We start from the raw sequence: 16,570 nt of genomic DNA, 5'->3' as shown, positions 1-16,570 counted from the left end.
GCTGCTCAAGCAAAAAGTAGATAGCACTGAGTAAGCAAGAGAAGTTATCAGTGAAGCTGTAGGCTCTCCAGAAACATGCAGGTCAGTGTATCATGCCAGCCAATGCAGAGGATAGTAAATCATTCATGAGAGAAGTCCTGCTTGCAGAGGTAGGTGATGGCTTAGTAGGTTTTCCATGCTGCATCCCAACCCAACAAAAGCAGACTTTATATACATATATGTGTGCGTGTGTGTATACATGCACATCTCTCTCTCAACTGAAGTTCATTTTAGAAAGCTGACAACCCTTCCAAACTCTGAACATCTGGAATCCAAGTTTAACACAGAAGCAGCAATTCACCTTTTGAGATTATTCTGACTTCCTCTTTCTACCAAGGATTAAAACCAGTTGGACCCATACAGCTGCGCCAGACATTAAGCGTGCAGCAGCACTACTGCAGGATGGGATCCACCAAGGATGGCTACTTGTCAAGTTCCAGACATAAATGGTGCAATAGCTCAGTTGACTGCACCCATTTTTGAAAAAAAGAACAAGATAACAACAAAAACCATAAGCAAACTCGTGGCAAACTCTCGTATCGCTGTAACGAGTCAACTACTGGTAAGACATCGATACCCTTGAACAACACTGATACGTCCCAATTTCTTTTCTTTTTTTCAATTAACTTGAATGCAATCGATTTCTTAAAACTTCCTTTTTCCTTGAGTACTCTACACCATGAGCACCGCCAGGGAAAAAGGATACAGTTAGCATTGTATTAACAGCTTCCCATTAACCTGGAAGCAAAAGAGATGGTTGCTTCAAATGGAGCAAAACAGCGCAGCATTCTAAATGCCTAGTTATTTTCCCTCCCACAGGCATTCTGTAAAAATTCACTTACAATGCAAGAAGGAGGGGAGGGGAGGGGAGTTAAAAAGGCCTTTTGGGTTATTGTGCAGCAAAGAGGAACAAAGCAGGATTGAACATTGTTAAAAGGTATTCTGCTTCTAAAAACATCAAAACCTGCTACACAGCAATATTAAAGCTCAAATTCCAGAGAATATAGTGTTTCCTGCAAAGGCAGTAATAAATGAGGCATATGGAGCCTGTCATTCTGGCACTAAACAATCTAACGTTTTTGTTTTTTTAAGAAACCAATTCTCTCATGCTAGTTCACTCGTCAGCAATGTATTAGATATTTCACAATTCCTTTAAATTTAAACATCCGCAGTTATGACTTTCTAGATGTGAGAGTCTCAAGGTTTCTTTTTGCAGATTTCTGGGGGCTCCCAATTTCTCGAGAGGTCCAAGCACCACGTGGTTTCCTCTGCTAGGAAAACAGTCAGTGCTCCCCTTATTACCTTACAGTAACATTGCTATACCTCCTAACTACTTTATAGGCAGAGTGGCAATACAGAGGAAGCAAGCTGCTGATCATCTGCAAAAGAAACAGCAATGTGAGATGAGGCAGTACAGCACCAAGATGACTATTAGCATGGCTTGTCGGGAGAGGGAAAGGCGGGAGTGTATAACTATCAGCAGACACGGAGCCCTCCATTACTTCCTACTCACATTCTAACCACACAACGTTATTTGAAGAGAGTACAAAATGAACAGGGCTTTACATTAAAATGAAGTTTGAGACTAGGCACTTTTGAATCGTTTTGTTTTGTTCCTTTTTTTCAAAGAAATATGCCTTATTGTGCTCTTTAAATTTACCACAATTTTAAAAGCATGATTTCTTCCCCCCGCCCCAGTCTTGTATCATTACTGCTTTTATAGGCACCAATTATGAAGTACACTTTTTTATTATTCTTATTAGTAACATATTGAATTTAAGTGGCTAAAAAGGCCCCTTAAAAGTTCAATAGTGAACAAAGTATATTTTTTTTCAAAAAGAATATGTACATCTAACCTACTTCATAATTATGTATCAGCAATAATAAACTGGTCATTTAATTTCCTGTGCCTAGAATGTAGAGCCCTGTGGAACATGTGCTTGCATAAGAAATGCAGTAATTTTTGTTGTTTTGTTTCGCTTAAACGAAGTCAGAGCTCTGTAATGCTATCCTACTAAGCCTTAATACTGGCAGGTAAGAGGAACCGCATTGCAACTTGACAATACTAGAATATATTCCTATTATGTGTGTACACATATATTGTGTAGTTAGCATAATAATGGGCACAATATTAAACACTCTGAAGTCCACTGACTGCAACCAGAGACAGTTCAGCTGATCTTTACTCTCTAACTGAAATCAAGAGACTTGGAACTTAACTGTGGCTGAATAGTGCCTGGTGTGTAACATATCTTCTTCCCAGAGCATTATGCGGCCAGAATCAACAAACATGATACTACAGAAATCTTTGCAGTAGATGTTATTGTCCCACAGCATAACTTTTCTGAAGTGCTGAGATCCTAATTTTGTTTTCTTCTAGCATTAAGTTTCACTCCAGAATGAATAATATTGCATACCTTGTGTGTGCAATTTTCTATAGGTGATAATCCTCTGAAGCCAAGTAGAAAAAAATAAACACTTCAGAGGATTTCAAAATCTACCCTCTCCTCTTTGAGTTCTTCTGGCTTTTGCAGCTTACAAGAAAACTTCTGGACTTTGATAAGTGGTGAAGCATCCCATTGCCACCATAGCACGTTTTAATTTACGCTTGGTTTTAAAAGTCTCTCCATACCCGGGTTCTGCATCTAATTGCAAGTGACACATTTCACCACTTCTCAAACAAATTAGACAAGGAGATGCTTTTTTTTTTGCCAGAGAAATTATCTCCTCCAAGAAGAATGCTTCTAACTCAGGGGAAAGGATCACATTTGTGCTATACGAGCTACAGTTAATAACACCAGATGCCACATACCTGGTGTGCATTTTTAACACTTACCCATAAGACAGCAAAACCATACTCGCTCTTGTGGAAGAACTTTCCCACCACGTAACTTGTTAACAGCATTACCCCTGTCCCATGCTTGAGAATCAGTTACAGTTAAGACCACTATAATACAACCTGTATTACATGGTTTAACAACATACTAGTACAAATCCACTCATCACTGCAACATTAAAATAGTGGGGATTTATGCTGACACTGAACAGCACAAACGTTAGATACATATTTATGACCTTCTTTTTGCCTCCTTAGTCACAATAGATCTTATATTTCTCACTGCAAAAGACCTGGTTATTGAGCACAGACCCTTCAGGTCTGTCTCCGCAGGATCGTATATGACTTACGCTGGGGTTACTACTCTTGGCTTTGGAAGTGGATTTTGTGCGCACCCTTTTGGATTGCTCATGATCCAGCTCAAGATGCTCAAGGCGCTGGGTCAAGGCCAGTTTTTGCTGAATGGCCATGCGGAGCAAGGAGTTCAGTGTCTTCTTCTCATCTTCAGCTGCAGCCAGCTGGCGTTGCATTTCGTCCAGCTGGGTGACATACTCATCACATCTGCAATACAAAAACACTTTTAAGGAGCACAACTTTGGAACAGCAGAATCTTGGGCTGTACTGTACTTTCAGACAACTCTGGCTGCAGTCCTAAGAACACTTTCCTGGGAGTAAACAAGAGTGAGTAAAATGAGTAGCTCCCTTTCATCACATGTAGGTGCAGTCAGCTCACAAGAGCAGCACACTTTAGCCAATAGGCATCTGATCTCAGCTGCTACAATTTTCCTGGCCTTCAAAGTGACAAAATGTATTGTTCAGAGCCAAAAACCTGCCAAGGTGAAAATCCCCAAGTTCCTACCTTACTTGGCTGCTTTGGAGGGTGGACTCTGTGGCATTGTACCCTGCTGAGGTCCCTCCTCCCCAAACCCAACCCTCCTCAGGCTCCACCCCCCCAACAAAAAATATCCAGGTATTTCCCAACCCAGAGCTGGCAACCCTACTAACGACCCACATAACTTTTACTCCATCCAGGTTCTGCAACCCTGGGAGGAAACTTTGCCAGGTCAGAAAAGATTGCTGAGGTGAAGAAAAAGATGGGAAGTTTGGTAACCATCCTTGCATGTTACAGGCCTCATAATGCAGTCATCCCAGTACTAAAATGTTTCTTTCTTTATCGGTGTATCCTGAAGTGAAATTTAATTATCCTTTTAGCTACTGTTCCTTACCTTCAGGCCCTCAACAATGAATTCAGCACTGCTGCAGCATTTTTAAATAACTGTTATAACGTTCAACTTGCTTACTGGTTAGCACAACACACTGTAATTACTGTTTATTGGCTTTTCCTTTCTTGAAGGCAATCATAATACACTTCATGAAAAACACATACAAAACCTCTTTCTTAATACTGGTATTTCACCCCAGAATAAGAGAATGGCTTTGAGCTAAACAAACTGCTTTTCCCTCACCACCAACGATTCACAGCCAGTCATTTAGAAGGAAGGACCGAAATCAGAGAGGCACATCTAAAAGCCACATAACTTTCCCCCTTTTAGAAATTAAGTACATGATATCCCATTGCAAACATGCTTCAAAGAGGCCTGCTGTGATATCAGCCTCTCTCCCCAGCTACCCAAATTGTGTGTCAAGCCCCAGTACTATAGGGGAAGTAACAATTCAGGGGGGGTTTATTAAGACTCTCAGTACTTGACACACTATAGAAATCTTCAGCTGCAGAGTCTTAATGTTATAAGAGCTAGATGGGAGTCCAGTAGCACCTTAGAAACCAACAAGATTTCCGGGGCATAAGTTTTCAAGTGACGTCTCTGACAAAAGGAACCTTGGCTCTTGAAAGCTTTCACCCTGAAAATCTTCTTGGTTTCTAAGGTGCTACTGGACTCAACTCTAGCTCTCCTGAAACTATCTGAATGTTATAAAATGTCCTGGCTCCAAAAGGAGAACGGTGACACGAGGGATTCATGATCATACCCAGGTACAGAGCACATCCCTGGAATTCTCATCTCAGAAAAATCATGGACCAAAAGCCAACCAGGTGCCTCTGTGGGCTTCCTAGAGGCACCTGGTTGGCTTTGGGGAGGGGCTGTGGCTCAGTGGTAGAGCAACTGCCTGGCATGCAGAAGGTCCGAGGTTCAATCCCTGGCATCTCCAGTTAAAGGGACTAGGCGGGTAGGTGATGTGAAAGACTCCTGCCTGAGACCCTGGAGAGCCGCTGCTGGTCTGAGTAGACAATACTGACTTTGATGGACCAAGGGTATGATGCAGTAGAAGGGAGCTTCATGTGTGACTACAGCAGCATCCTGCCTGTGTTCCACAGCATCTAATATAATAGGCATGCTCCTCTGATACTAGAGAGCATGGGTATCCATCATGACTAGTATTCATTTTTACTAGTAGCCATGGATAGCCATATCCTCCATGAACATGTCCACTCCCCTCTTAAAGGGTGATGTGATACCCCATTGCTTCTTTTCTACTCCTTTAGTATTAAACAACCACAACAACCTATTTCGTTTCCTGGAAGAAATGGGAAACTCACAGTCAACTACTTATATTTTTACTGGATAAATTCTGCTTTAAATCTAAGAGAGGAGAATTAACATACATTTCTGTTTGATTGCTCCTAAAAGGACCTGAGAAGCTGGTGGAAACATTAGCACAACAGGTAAGAGAGTACAAGCTTCCCACGCAATAGGCTATTCACATTACCATTCAGCTTGTTATTACTGAAACTCTGGCTTGTCAAAGACTGTCACGCGTACCACCAAATGGGATGGCAGCTTAGCAACATGACAAACAGGAGGAAATTACATCATATTCAAAACATCCGTTTCCTTATGAACTTCACTATATTACATTTTAAAGACATTCTTTGTGTGTTTGTGAATATAGTGTTGTAGGGTACATCTACAGAAAAGCCAATCATGTAATTTATTTTTTTAAAATTCTAAGATTAGCTATCAGAATGCATTCAAATTAAATTGGGGGCTGGGTTTTCTACCTCAGCAATGAAATATGCTGTTCAACATGGTGTTTCCATGAAGCTTGAAATTACAGTTTGCTTCATATGACACCATTTCTCAAATTATACCAACAACAGCTGCAGGTATCTCCCCCAAACCACAGGTTGCCTGAATTCAGAATCTTCCATTTCCCCAGCTAAGAAAGTAGATCTCCTCTGGCTTGTACAGAGAAATAGGAAAAGTCTTCAATCATGGGAAACACTGAGAGGGAAGCATACCAGCACTGGACTGTTTTCCCACAGTCTAACATTCCTGACTCCTTCCCACCCCAACTACGCTTATTTCTTGCACGCACATTAGCTGTGACTGCCAGGAGAAACCTGGTGTCTGCAATAAGTGGGCATGCTCTAATGGGATGCCTGGGGTTTTTGGTGAGGAGCGAAAGGGACTGTTTTACAACATGCCTGAAGAATCTTTCTAATGACCCTAGGTTGCCAGGGCTAAGCTCCCTCGCCTTTGCAGGCATCTGCACTATATGTTCTGGTTGCTATTTATACAGAGTGTTCAATAATTCCTTGAAACCGTGTAGCTTTTTCAATGTTTGGAATGTTTTCCCTTCAATGGCTTCTCATGCTGTGAGCAATGCTAGTTTATTAAACTGTTGCATCGTTAAACGGAGCGAACGTAAGGTAATTCAGCTTTCATACTTTCATTAAGGTTTTGAACTTTTTTCTATTTAATGACTCCAATAAACTAAACAGGTATAACGTATAGTTCTAAAACTTTGGTGCTATTCCATTCTGACCTCTAACGATTAATCAAAAAAGACAGAATGTAAGGAATGTTATTAATTTACCATGTTTTACATAAGAAACACAGCATATATTTTGAAGTCTTATAGATATAAGAGGGAAAAACCTGAGGCTGAGAGTAAGGCAAGCTCAGATTCATACAGCAGTAGTTAAATTATTCTTTTAAAACTATCCGAGATTAATATGTTTGAGCTAAATCAGTTTCAAAACCATTCTAGCATTAATATTATGTATTAAAAAGAGCTACACATAATCTCTATCCACACATTTTTAAATAATTTTAACTCTATCATGTGATTGCAAAATGGTTAATTAATCCCAGGACATTTTCCTGTCAGCGTTTTAACTATGGCCTAAATATCATACATGATCTTTACTTGGAAGTGTCATCTGCCATTAATTATTCTCAATAACTACTTTATTTCTTCAGTCATAATTCTTGCAGCAATGTGTAGTAAAAAGGCAGTAATGTGTAGCAAAATGGGGAAAATCCTTCCAATCTCTTGGAGATACTTTCAGCTACTTAAACCTCAATTAGTAGGGGTGCCAAGAAATTGCCTTTGGTCTCCCCCTCAGACCACCCAGACCTACCCAAAGATCCCATGGAAGCAAATAATAAAATGTGCCAGCTTCATGGGCCGCAGGAGGTCCAGTTCCTCCTAAATTTGGTCTTCCTACTCCTCCTCTCAGAAGCTTTGCCAATTTAATTACAAATACTAATAGCAAATTTACTCAGAAATATGCTGCTTAAACTTTAATAAGACGTAATTCCTAGCATGTACACTTAAGACATCAGCATAAGATTTAGAAAGCCTCCAAAACTTTTCTTTGCAAGTCAAAACATTTCATCCATAGCAATTAGATCATCATTTACAGTCCCAAACATGAGAGGTAGGGTTGCCAGGTCCCTCTTCGCTACCAGCGAGAGTTTTTTTGGGCGGAGCCTGAAGAGGGTGGGGTTTGGGGAGGGACTTCAATGCCACAGAGTCTAATTGCCAAAGCCACCATTTTCTCGATCCGCTGCAGATCAGTTGTAATAGCAGGAGATCGCCTGCAAATACCTGGAGGTTGGCAACCCTAATGAGAGGTCATAATTCTACAAAGTTTGGTGCACTTTGTTATGATACAGAAATGCAGGGTACCTTTATTAACACTCAGGAAGGCCCTCAGTCTCAGGGAAAATATTCTTTTCAGGAAAACTGAGCAATAAATTCCTCAGATTTCAGGCTGACAACATGAGTTATCTTTATGGTGACAAACAGGGCAGATCCCTGCAAATTCAAAAATCTTTTCCCCAAGTACAAATTGGTTCTACTTCAAGCTAACTCTTAGATTGTTATACTTCCATTGCAGTTTGAGTGGCATACATGGTCACCACCCCATACATGAATGTCAGATGACTCCCCCTGGTTGGGATCCTGTGAGCCAAAAATTTGAGTGGCTGCATTTTGGGGAGGGGCCATAGCTCAGTGGTAGAGCATCTGCTTGGCATGCAGAAGGTCCCAGGTTCAATCCCTGGCATCTCCAGTTAAAGGGACTAGGCAGGTAGGTGATGTGAAAGACCTTTTTCTGCCTGAGACCCTGGAGAGCCACTGCCGGTCTGAGTCGATGATACTGACTTTGATAGACCAAGAGTCTGATTCAGTATAAGGCAGCTTCATGTGTTCACGTGTTCATAGCTCCAGAATTATTGGTTTTAATTTGTATTGAAGTCAACTTGTATTTTATATTGTTTATGATATTTTAATTTACATTAGCTGCCCTGAGCCTGGCTTCGGCTGGGACAGAGGGCGGGATATAAGCCCAATAAACAAACAAATAAATAAACAAATAAACGTTTATAGCATGAAATAATTACCATATCTTCCAGCTACACCAAAACTATGACTAAGAGAAGCAAACTTCGTACATTGTACTTCAGTAATTAAATTATTAAATCAAGCAGCAAGAGAAGCATAACTCTAATGTATCTTAATCTTTGAGAACCAGTGTGGTATAGTGGTTAAGAGCGGTGGACTCTAATCTGGAGAACTCTCAGTTCCACCTACCTCAAAAGGTGCTTATTGTGTGTGTAGGGGGAAGGTAAGGCAATTGTAAGATGCTTTGAGACTCCTTACGGTAGAGAAAAGCAGGGTATAAAAAACAACTCTTCTTTCATCCATCTTTAGCATATGGCTGTGGCTGCAATTCTAAGTTACACCCTTCTAAGTTCATTGAAGTAAATAGGCTCAGAAGGCTTTAACTCTGCTCTGGATTGCACTGTAAAAATGATCAAATTCTGGCTGCGTTTAGTCATTGCCAAATTACAGCTTCACCTTTGAGTAGGCTCTAGGCATTTATTTTATATTTTTTAATGTAGGTTATTCTAAAACCAAGTTATGGCCGTTCCCATTAGTGACACCTTTCTCTTGTTTTCATATTACAGAGTGTATACGCGTTCAACCTCAGGGTCTTCTTTTGTGCATATGCTTATGGAACTGAAGAGAATGTCTTCAATATTTGTGTAAAAGAAAAAAATTGATTCTAATATTCAAGTATAAATCTCTCTCTCTCTCTCTCTCTCTCTCTCTCTCTCTCTCTCTCTCTCTCTCATACACACACACACTTTAATTTCATTGTGGACTAAGCTCATATTCTTCAATTTCCCAGGGATGCCACTTTAATTACTTCTATTTATTTCCTTTGTAGCTAACTTGTGTTGGATTTTTGGTACATTTACCTTGTAGCAAACATAGCCCTCAGGGAAGAGAAGGTAGCAGCATCTTCTTTTAAAGCCTTCAGTTCGTTGCGGAGCTTCATCATGGTCTCTGTAACCATGGCCTTTTCATTTTCATATTTGCTTTTTAAGTTGGCAAGGGCAACTTCTGCTGTCTATTTGTTTACCAAAAAAGAGCACAATAAAATATTAACAATTAAGCGACTTTTTCACAAAGCAGCTGATGAAGAAACTTTCTGCTGTTCTTGTACCAAAACAATGACTTGGAAATAACAGTCACTATTCTATCACTCCAATAAACCCAATCATATTCCATTGGGAAAACTCTTCTTAATTATCTAAGTTAAGCAACAAAAAGTATAATGCAATAGGAGTCCAAGGATGTCAGAGACTCTTTGCCATCACAATAGCTGTGTGAAGATTGACCAGGTCTTGAAAACAAAAGATTGCAGCAGTACGTTACTTTCGGTTGCTGCTTCTTTGAGGTAAAAGATTGCCAAGGAGGACCTTGTAACATAAATATGTTATTCAAACTCTAGCTATCACACTGGTGAGAATCATTTAAAAAAACAAAAGACAGTAAAGTCTCTATCCCCTTCCTTTGCAGAGATATAAGGGGAAAGGATATGGAAGTTAATCTACCTACCTAAGGAGCTCGGGGGGGCTCTCCTCTTCTCCATTTTATCCCCACAGTGGCTCTGTGAGGCATAACAGACTGAGACCAAGAGAGGATTCCAAGGTCACCCAGTGTGCTTTATGGCTGAGTGCAAAATTGAACCCACATTCCCCCCGCCCCAAGTTCTAGTCCAACACTCTAATTATGATACTTCCATGGGTCACAGGTAGGATAACTTACTATCCTTGATGTTAAGGATATGAGAAAAGAACTGCTTCTTCTTAATTATTTATTGTGTTTAACTGGTGCATCAGTTAGTGTTCTATTAGGGTTTTTTTGTTTTTTTGTTCTATTAGGTTGTTGTTATAAGACATTTTGGAAGTTTCTTTTTTTTCCCCAAGAAGGGTGAGTAGATGGTTGAATGGATGGATAGAAAAGCAATAGCCCTGATGAATGCAAAACCTGCTACTGGCAGGCTGATCCACATAGTGATTGTAATGTGTAGCCCACCAATTTGTGAGTCAATAGGAAAAGCTGGCATTTATTGGGACATGAGACAGCGGGTGGCATGTAAAATCATTTCATGGTGGGGGAGGGGGAGGTTTAAGTGGGATTTGGATAAAAAAAATCTGAACACTTCTGGCAAAACTACAGGGAGTTACTATTTATATAGGCTGCTCACCTGCTTGTTGGCCTTTAGCACAGTTCTCAGAGTCGCTATTTGCTCTCTTTTGGTGCTCAACAGAGACTTCAGCTTCAAGATTTCCTCCATAAGAGCTTCTTTGTCTTTGTCCACTACTGGCCCAAGTTCTTGTGTAGTCACCCGTTGCCTGGACAACTCTGTTGTTCTGTCTACAGCGGCCTGAAGATGCTTTATCTGGTCACGAATTATGGCAATCAGATTGTAAATGTTCATTGGTTCCTTCCTAGGATCTGATACTGGTGATGGGAGAGATGACACTGGTGATGGACTGCTGTCACCACTCCCATTCTCTGATTTTCCTAAGTCTATGGACAACAAGCCTTTGGAGAGCAGGATTGGTGACCGGCGACCTTTGCCCTCCGGACTGGTGCGTCCTCCTTTACCCTCTTTGTAGTAATCCAGCATTACCCGGTTTGGAGTTTCATTGTTGCACATACAAACATGATGATACAGGTTAGCTAGCTCTTCACTGAAGGTGACCAGTTCATCTTGGGCAACACTGAGACTGCCTTGGGTTTCCCCAGCAACATCACTGACTTTCTTGAGTTCTTTCTCCAATCTGACTACCTGCTCTCTATCTTGCCTGCTAGATTTTTCCAGTGAGGTGATCTTTTCTGCCAGAGCTTGAGTTTCTGTCTCATACTTGTTCTTCTCCTCTTCATACTTGGATTCACATTCCTCATATTTGGCCTTAAGGACTTTAAGCTCTTCTTTCAAATCGCTGATCTCCACCACAGCCACTTTATATTTGCATTCTAGAATCTCTGGGCCATTGATGTCAACCTCATAATAGTCTCCGTCTTCATGGCTATCACGTTCCTTTTCATTGTCAAGAGCTGACTGACGTTCCTTGCTGACCTGGAGCTTCTTCATGGCAGTCAGGTTCTCTGTGAGCCTGCCAACTTTCTCACGTTGCTCCGAAAGGGCTCCCCGGGTATTTTCCAGCTGTTTCTGAGACTCTTGAAGTGTGGACAACAAATTCATCTTCTCCCTTTCCATCTACAGTTAATAAAGAATGTATAATGATCTACTTTAACACCTGACATAAAAGAGATCATAGCTCAGAGGCACAGAACATGCTGTACATATGTAAAGGTCCTAGTTTTAACTCTAGTATCTCCAGTTGAATGCAGCATATGATATACATGTGACTCTCTTCCTCTCTATGGCAAAGATAATCTTTTTAAGTCAGCTTGCAGAGTTCCCAGAACAAACAAAAATCACTGATAATGGAGCAATTGTCTGCTCCAACAACATATTTAACTTAAAAATAATAATAATATGAAGCTGCCAAAATTAAGTTAGAAGATCAGCAGCTGATATTGTGACTTTAGTCACAGAACGGGAGAACTAATTATTTTAAAAGCATACATTTAATTGTATAACTTCACTATCTATGCAACGTCACATTCATGTTATCCATAGGTCCTCGAGACAAAAGGGAGACATAGCATATGTTATGGAAGTTTAATTTCAGGAGGCTAATGTTCTCGTCAGATCTCGGAAGCTAAGCAGGGTCAGCCCTGGTTAGTATTTGGATGGGAGACCACCAAGGAATACCAGGGTTGCTGTGCAGAGGAAGGCACAGGCAAACCTCCTCTGTTAGTCTCTTGCCATGAAAAACCCCTCAAAAGGGGTCGCCATAAGTTGGCTGCGACTTGAAGGCACTTTACACACACACAATGTACCATATATTACCTGAATAAGCTGCTGTTTAAGCTTTTGGATTTCAGATATATTGAGCTCACTTAAGAGGTCAGACACAACACTGGGGGCTGGAGGGAAGCTTTCATTTTTCTTCGGCACAGATGCTTTATTGTTGCCATTGTTGATTTTACTGAGGCAGTTTTGTTCAAAACCATTCACGATTTCATCATTATTGGGCTCTATGGTTTCATCGCTGAACTTCAGTCCATCCAAGGAGATGTTCAAGTGGCTGGTGTACATGGAATCATTGATATTCATATAATGGGACAGCTCCTTGCGGAGGTTATTCTTCTGTTCACGTTCAGTCTTCAGGGTCTCCAAGGCCTCCTCAAGCTGGCGTTCAGATATCTCTTTCAACCGTATGGCATCTTCTAGCTGGCTGTTGAGGAATTCAGTTACCTCTTCAAGCCTCTTGATTTCATGCTTCAGCCCTTCAAATTCCACCTACCACAAAACATTTTCACGTTAACAGGGAATGAGAGACAAAAAAAATTGCATATTAAGATATGGTTCTAAGTTTACAGTATCTGAGGCTTTTTTTTTTTTGCTTAATTATATACTAAAGGTTTCTAATAACTTTCATTCTATTTTGTAACATCTCATCATGGCTGCTAGAACTGTATTTGCAAGGCAACAGAAGCAAACTACTGCAATGACTACAAATAAGCACAAAAAGCTTAGAGACATATCAATTGACATATCAATTGACATATCAGATTGACGGTACTGAGGAATGGGAAAGATATTCAACAGATAGAGTTACTCTGGAGTCCACTTCTGGCTAAGGTATGTTATCTCGCCAAGTAGGGTCATTATTTTGTTTCTATTTTGCTGATGTAATTTTTTTATATTGTGTGTTTTTGCATATAAGTCTAAAATGGATAATAAAAAAGTTTTGAAAAGTCAAGAACTCTTCACAGGAAGTAACTTTCTGCACAAATGAGCTGAACATTGCCTAATCTTAAACTATTCAGGTTGCTCTTCTGTACTTTTAATCGTGCTCTGACTTTTAACCTATCAGGCCTATTTCAAAGTTGCCTTTAATAAACATGGATGAGACCAACATTTTGAAAGAATCATCAGTGTCACTTTTGTACAGCAGATGCCTGTCCAATTTCGGGTCAACTTCTAATCTGCTCAGTAAAATATGGAGCGTGTTGAATGGTGCATGATACCCAACAATATATATCATGGTTTCTAACATTGCTAAGTGATTCAAGAAATGAGAAAGTAAACAGCGGAGTTGATGCCCTGTCTTAAGGCAAAAACTGGTACAGGTTGAGTATCCTTTATCCAGACTGCTTGGGACCAGAAGTGGTCCGTATTTCAGACCATTCTGTATTTTGGAATTCCTTAGAATTTTTCCATATACATAATGAGATATCTTGGGGATGGGACTCAAATCTAAACACAAAATTCATTTGTTTTATATACATTTTACACATACTTTATACACATAGCCTGAATGTAATTCTAAACAATATTTTTTAATAACATTGTGTACATTGAACCATCAATGACACAGCTGAGGTCCTGTGAGTAAGGCCAGCTTGAAAGGTCTGGTTTTCAGAGCAGTCCAGATAAGGGATACTTAACCTGTATTCCAATGTAAGGAAAAGAGCAGCCGAAGTGCTTTGGAGTATGGATGTTTGTGGCGTCAGTGGCAAGCGATGTCTTTCTGAGCAGAAATGAATTTTACGCCTCTGCAAGTAATGACATGTCAAAACCCACCTGATTCTGTTTCAGAACAGACACTTGTTTCTGCAGGCAGATGTTCTCCTCCTCGAGCTCAGTGTAATCTTGCAGCAAGCGGGCTTCTCGGAACTTGTATTCTTTGATGTCGTCTCTCAAGCGGCCCCTCTGTACTTCCACATTCTGATTAATCTGCAATGGTGTACATAACAAACAACTGTGGCTTATCTTTCCACAAGCAACAAAGTGATGTTTCAGGAATGACGCCACCCCTTTCTCACCTTGCCCAGAAAAGGAAGTAATCAACACTTGGGGAGAAGGGCTTTGATTTGTTTTTTAAAAAAGACATCCATACAAAAGGCCAGAATCTTCAACCATTCGTTTTAAAACTATAAGCCCTTATTTAGGCAATTATTTGAAGTGGCCTTTAAAGAAACTAAAAGGCTGCTGTAATTAAAAGGCAAAAAGACTTCACTGAAGCACAAGTGTATTAGGATGGAGATCAAGAAATGCTTTAAAAATAAAAATGGCCTCTGTTCCTTAGAGAGGCCAAAACTGGCCAGAGAAAATGTGGAATATCTTTCCCTGGAGGTTTAAGCAGTGGATGAGCATTTGTCAGGTATAATTTAAGTCTAGAGAAGCCAGCTTTTATGCATCTGTGATTTACTACGGCTGCCTGGTAAGTGCCATTATCAAAGGATGGAAAGTGAAAACAAAAGGCATCGTACACTATAAGCTACAAGAAGAAGAAAATATACTTGTGCCGGCATACATCGTAACAGCTTCCTACAGCAAAGAAATAAACAAGACAGATTCTGCATTCAGTTTAGTAATCAAAGCAACTACACCTTGTCTGTGTCATCACTGAAGCAGCAGCCCAGCCATTGGATAGAAGAAGAAGAGTTGGTTTTTATATGCTGACTTTCTCTACCACTTAAGGAAGAATCAAACTGGCTCACCTTCTCTTCCCTTCCCCACAACAGACACCCTGTGAGGTAGGTGGGGCTCAGAAAGCTCTAAGAGAGTTGTGACTAGCCCAAGGTCACCCAGCTGGCTTCATGTTTAGGAGTGGGGAAACCAACTTGGTTCACCAGATTATTATCCACCAATCATGTTGGAGGAGTGGGGAATCAAACCCGGTTCTCCAGATTAGAGTCCACGGCTCCAAACCACCACACCACACTGACCAGAAAACCTTATTCACATTCAGTGGTTAGCCTCATCCATCTTTATTGTGTGCAATGCTCATTTGATAAGGCATCTTATGTAGGGTTAATGCAATTACTCAGAATGCTCCAGACATGCCCCCTAAATACAAGGAGATACATATTAGTAAACATGGTTGAAAAGACTAATCGATCCTACTTTCTTTCTGTTTAGACTCCTCCATTATGTTGGCATCCAAAGGCACATCCACTCGCGGGGGGGGGGGAGGCTTTCCTTCATTCTCCCCACTGCAGACCTCCACATTGTACAGCACAACACTGCTTTTGCAGATCCCCCAGCCACCAGAAGCTGTTTTGGAGAAGTGCAGGGGGCTGCAGCAGGAAGGAGGAGACAGGGCAAGGTCTATCCCACCCACAGAGTTCTACCCATGGTTGTTATTCTGGTCTCCAAGGCATCCAACCCATTGGCAATCTTAGGCTACTCCCTTCTTTTCTCCTCCCGTATTCTTGTCCCTGCTAAAATGTCTGTATTTCAGTACCTTCAAGTCTAACACTTCCCTCTTATAGCTCTTGCTACAACCCTTATCAATCAGCTCTCCTGCTGGCCCTTGCCCTCCCCCTCCTGCTTGCTCTCCTCTTCTGCTAAATATTTCTCTGCTAAACTGCATTTAGTTCCCATTGTTATGCTAATCACTCATCTTGCTCTGTACTGAGTATGTAATTGTGTGGGGGTGGGGGAGAGACTGGCTTTACCATGAAGCAAAGCTAGAGCATACTTTATAAGGAGTAGCACTCCTGTAACAAATGAAAGGAAGGCTTTCTAACTGCGTACCACCTTCAGGCACATACTTCTGAAGTTAAGGAAGGACTAATGCTACTAGGAAGCAAGGAAGGGCCAGGTACGAATGCCCAGAATGCAAGGGGAGGGGGTGTAGCTCAGTGGTAGAGCATCTGCTTGGCATGCAAAAGGTCCCAGGTTCAACCCCAAGCATCTCCAGTTAAAGGGACTAGGCAGGTAGGTGATGTGAAAGACCCCTGCCTGAGACCCTGGAGAGCCGCTGCCAGTCTGAGTAGACAATACTTTGATGGACCAAGGGTCTGATTCAGTATAAGGCAGCTTCATGTGTTCATGTGTTCAAGATGCTAGGCGAAAGCAACAGCAAGGTTGGGGAATACAAACAGCAATTGGGACATGGATGTCACTATTACATTGAGAAGTACAGAGGTGACAAACTAGGCATCCCAGAAAGAGACAGCCTAATAATCTAGCTGTGAGAACAAGAGGTGGGAAAGTAAAGATGGTGA

At 41.0% G+C, this 16,570-nt stretch overlaps 1 protein-coding gene across 2 annotated transcripts in view; it reads right to left on the bottom strand.

Annotated features, from left to right (window-relative positions):
* The window catches only part of BICD2 (BICD cargo adaptor 2), a 98,024-nt gene that overhangs the window by 373 nt on the left and 81,081 nt on the right, over window positions 1-16,570 (bottom strand). Inside the window, exons 3-7 of one of the 2 annotated variants that reach the window (XM_056853295.1) lie at window positions 14,139-14,291; window positions 12,399-12,851; window positions 10,680-11,699; window positions 9,385-9,536; window positions 3,226-3,436 (exon numbers count right to left, since the gene is read on the bottom strand). In XM_056853295.1, coding sequence (XP_056709273.1) covers window positions 3,226-3,436; window positions 9,385-9,536; window positions 10,680-11,699; window positions 12,399-12,851; window positions 14,139-14,291 — 1,989 coding nt within the window. Of the gene's footprint in view, window positions 1-2,644; window positions 3,437-9,384; window positions 9,537-10,679; window positions 11,700-12,398; window positions 12,852-14,138; window positions 14,292-16,570 lie in introns of those variants that run through there. The other variant, XM_056853287.1, reaches the window with a different exon arrangement.

Source organism: Euleptes europaea, chromosome 1 (assembly GCF_029931775.1).
Source record: "Euleptes europaea isolate rEulEur1 chromosome 1, rEulEur1.hap1, whole genome shotgun sequence".
In the NCBI taxonomy this organism is placed as follows: Eukaryota; Metazoa; Chordata; class Lepidosauria; order Squamata; family Sphaerodactylidae; genus Euleptes; species Euleptes europaea.
Note: the sequence above shows the minus strand (reverse complement) of the source record. Positions and strands in the feature narration are given on the sequence as shown.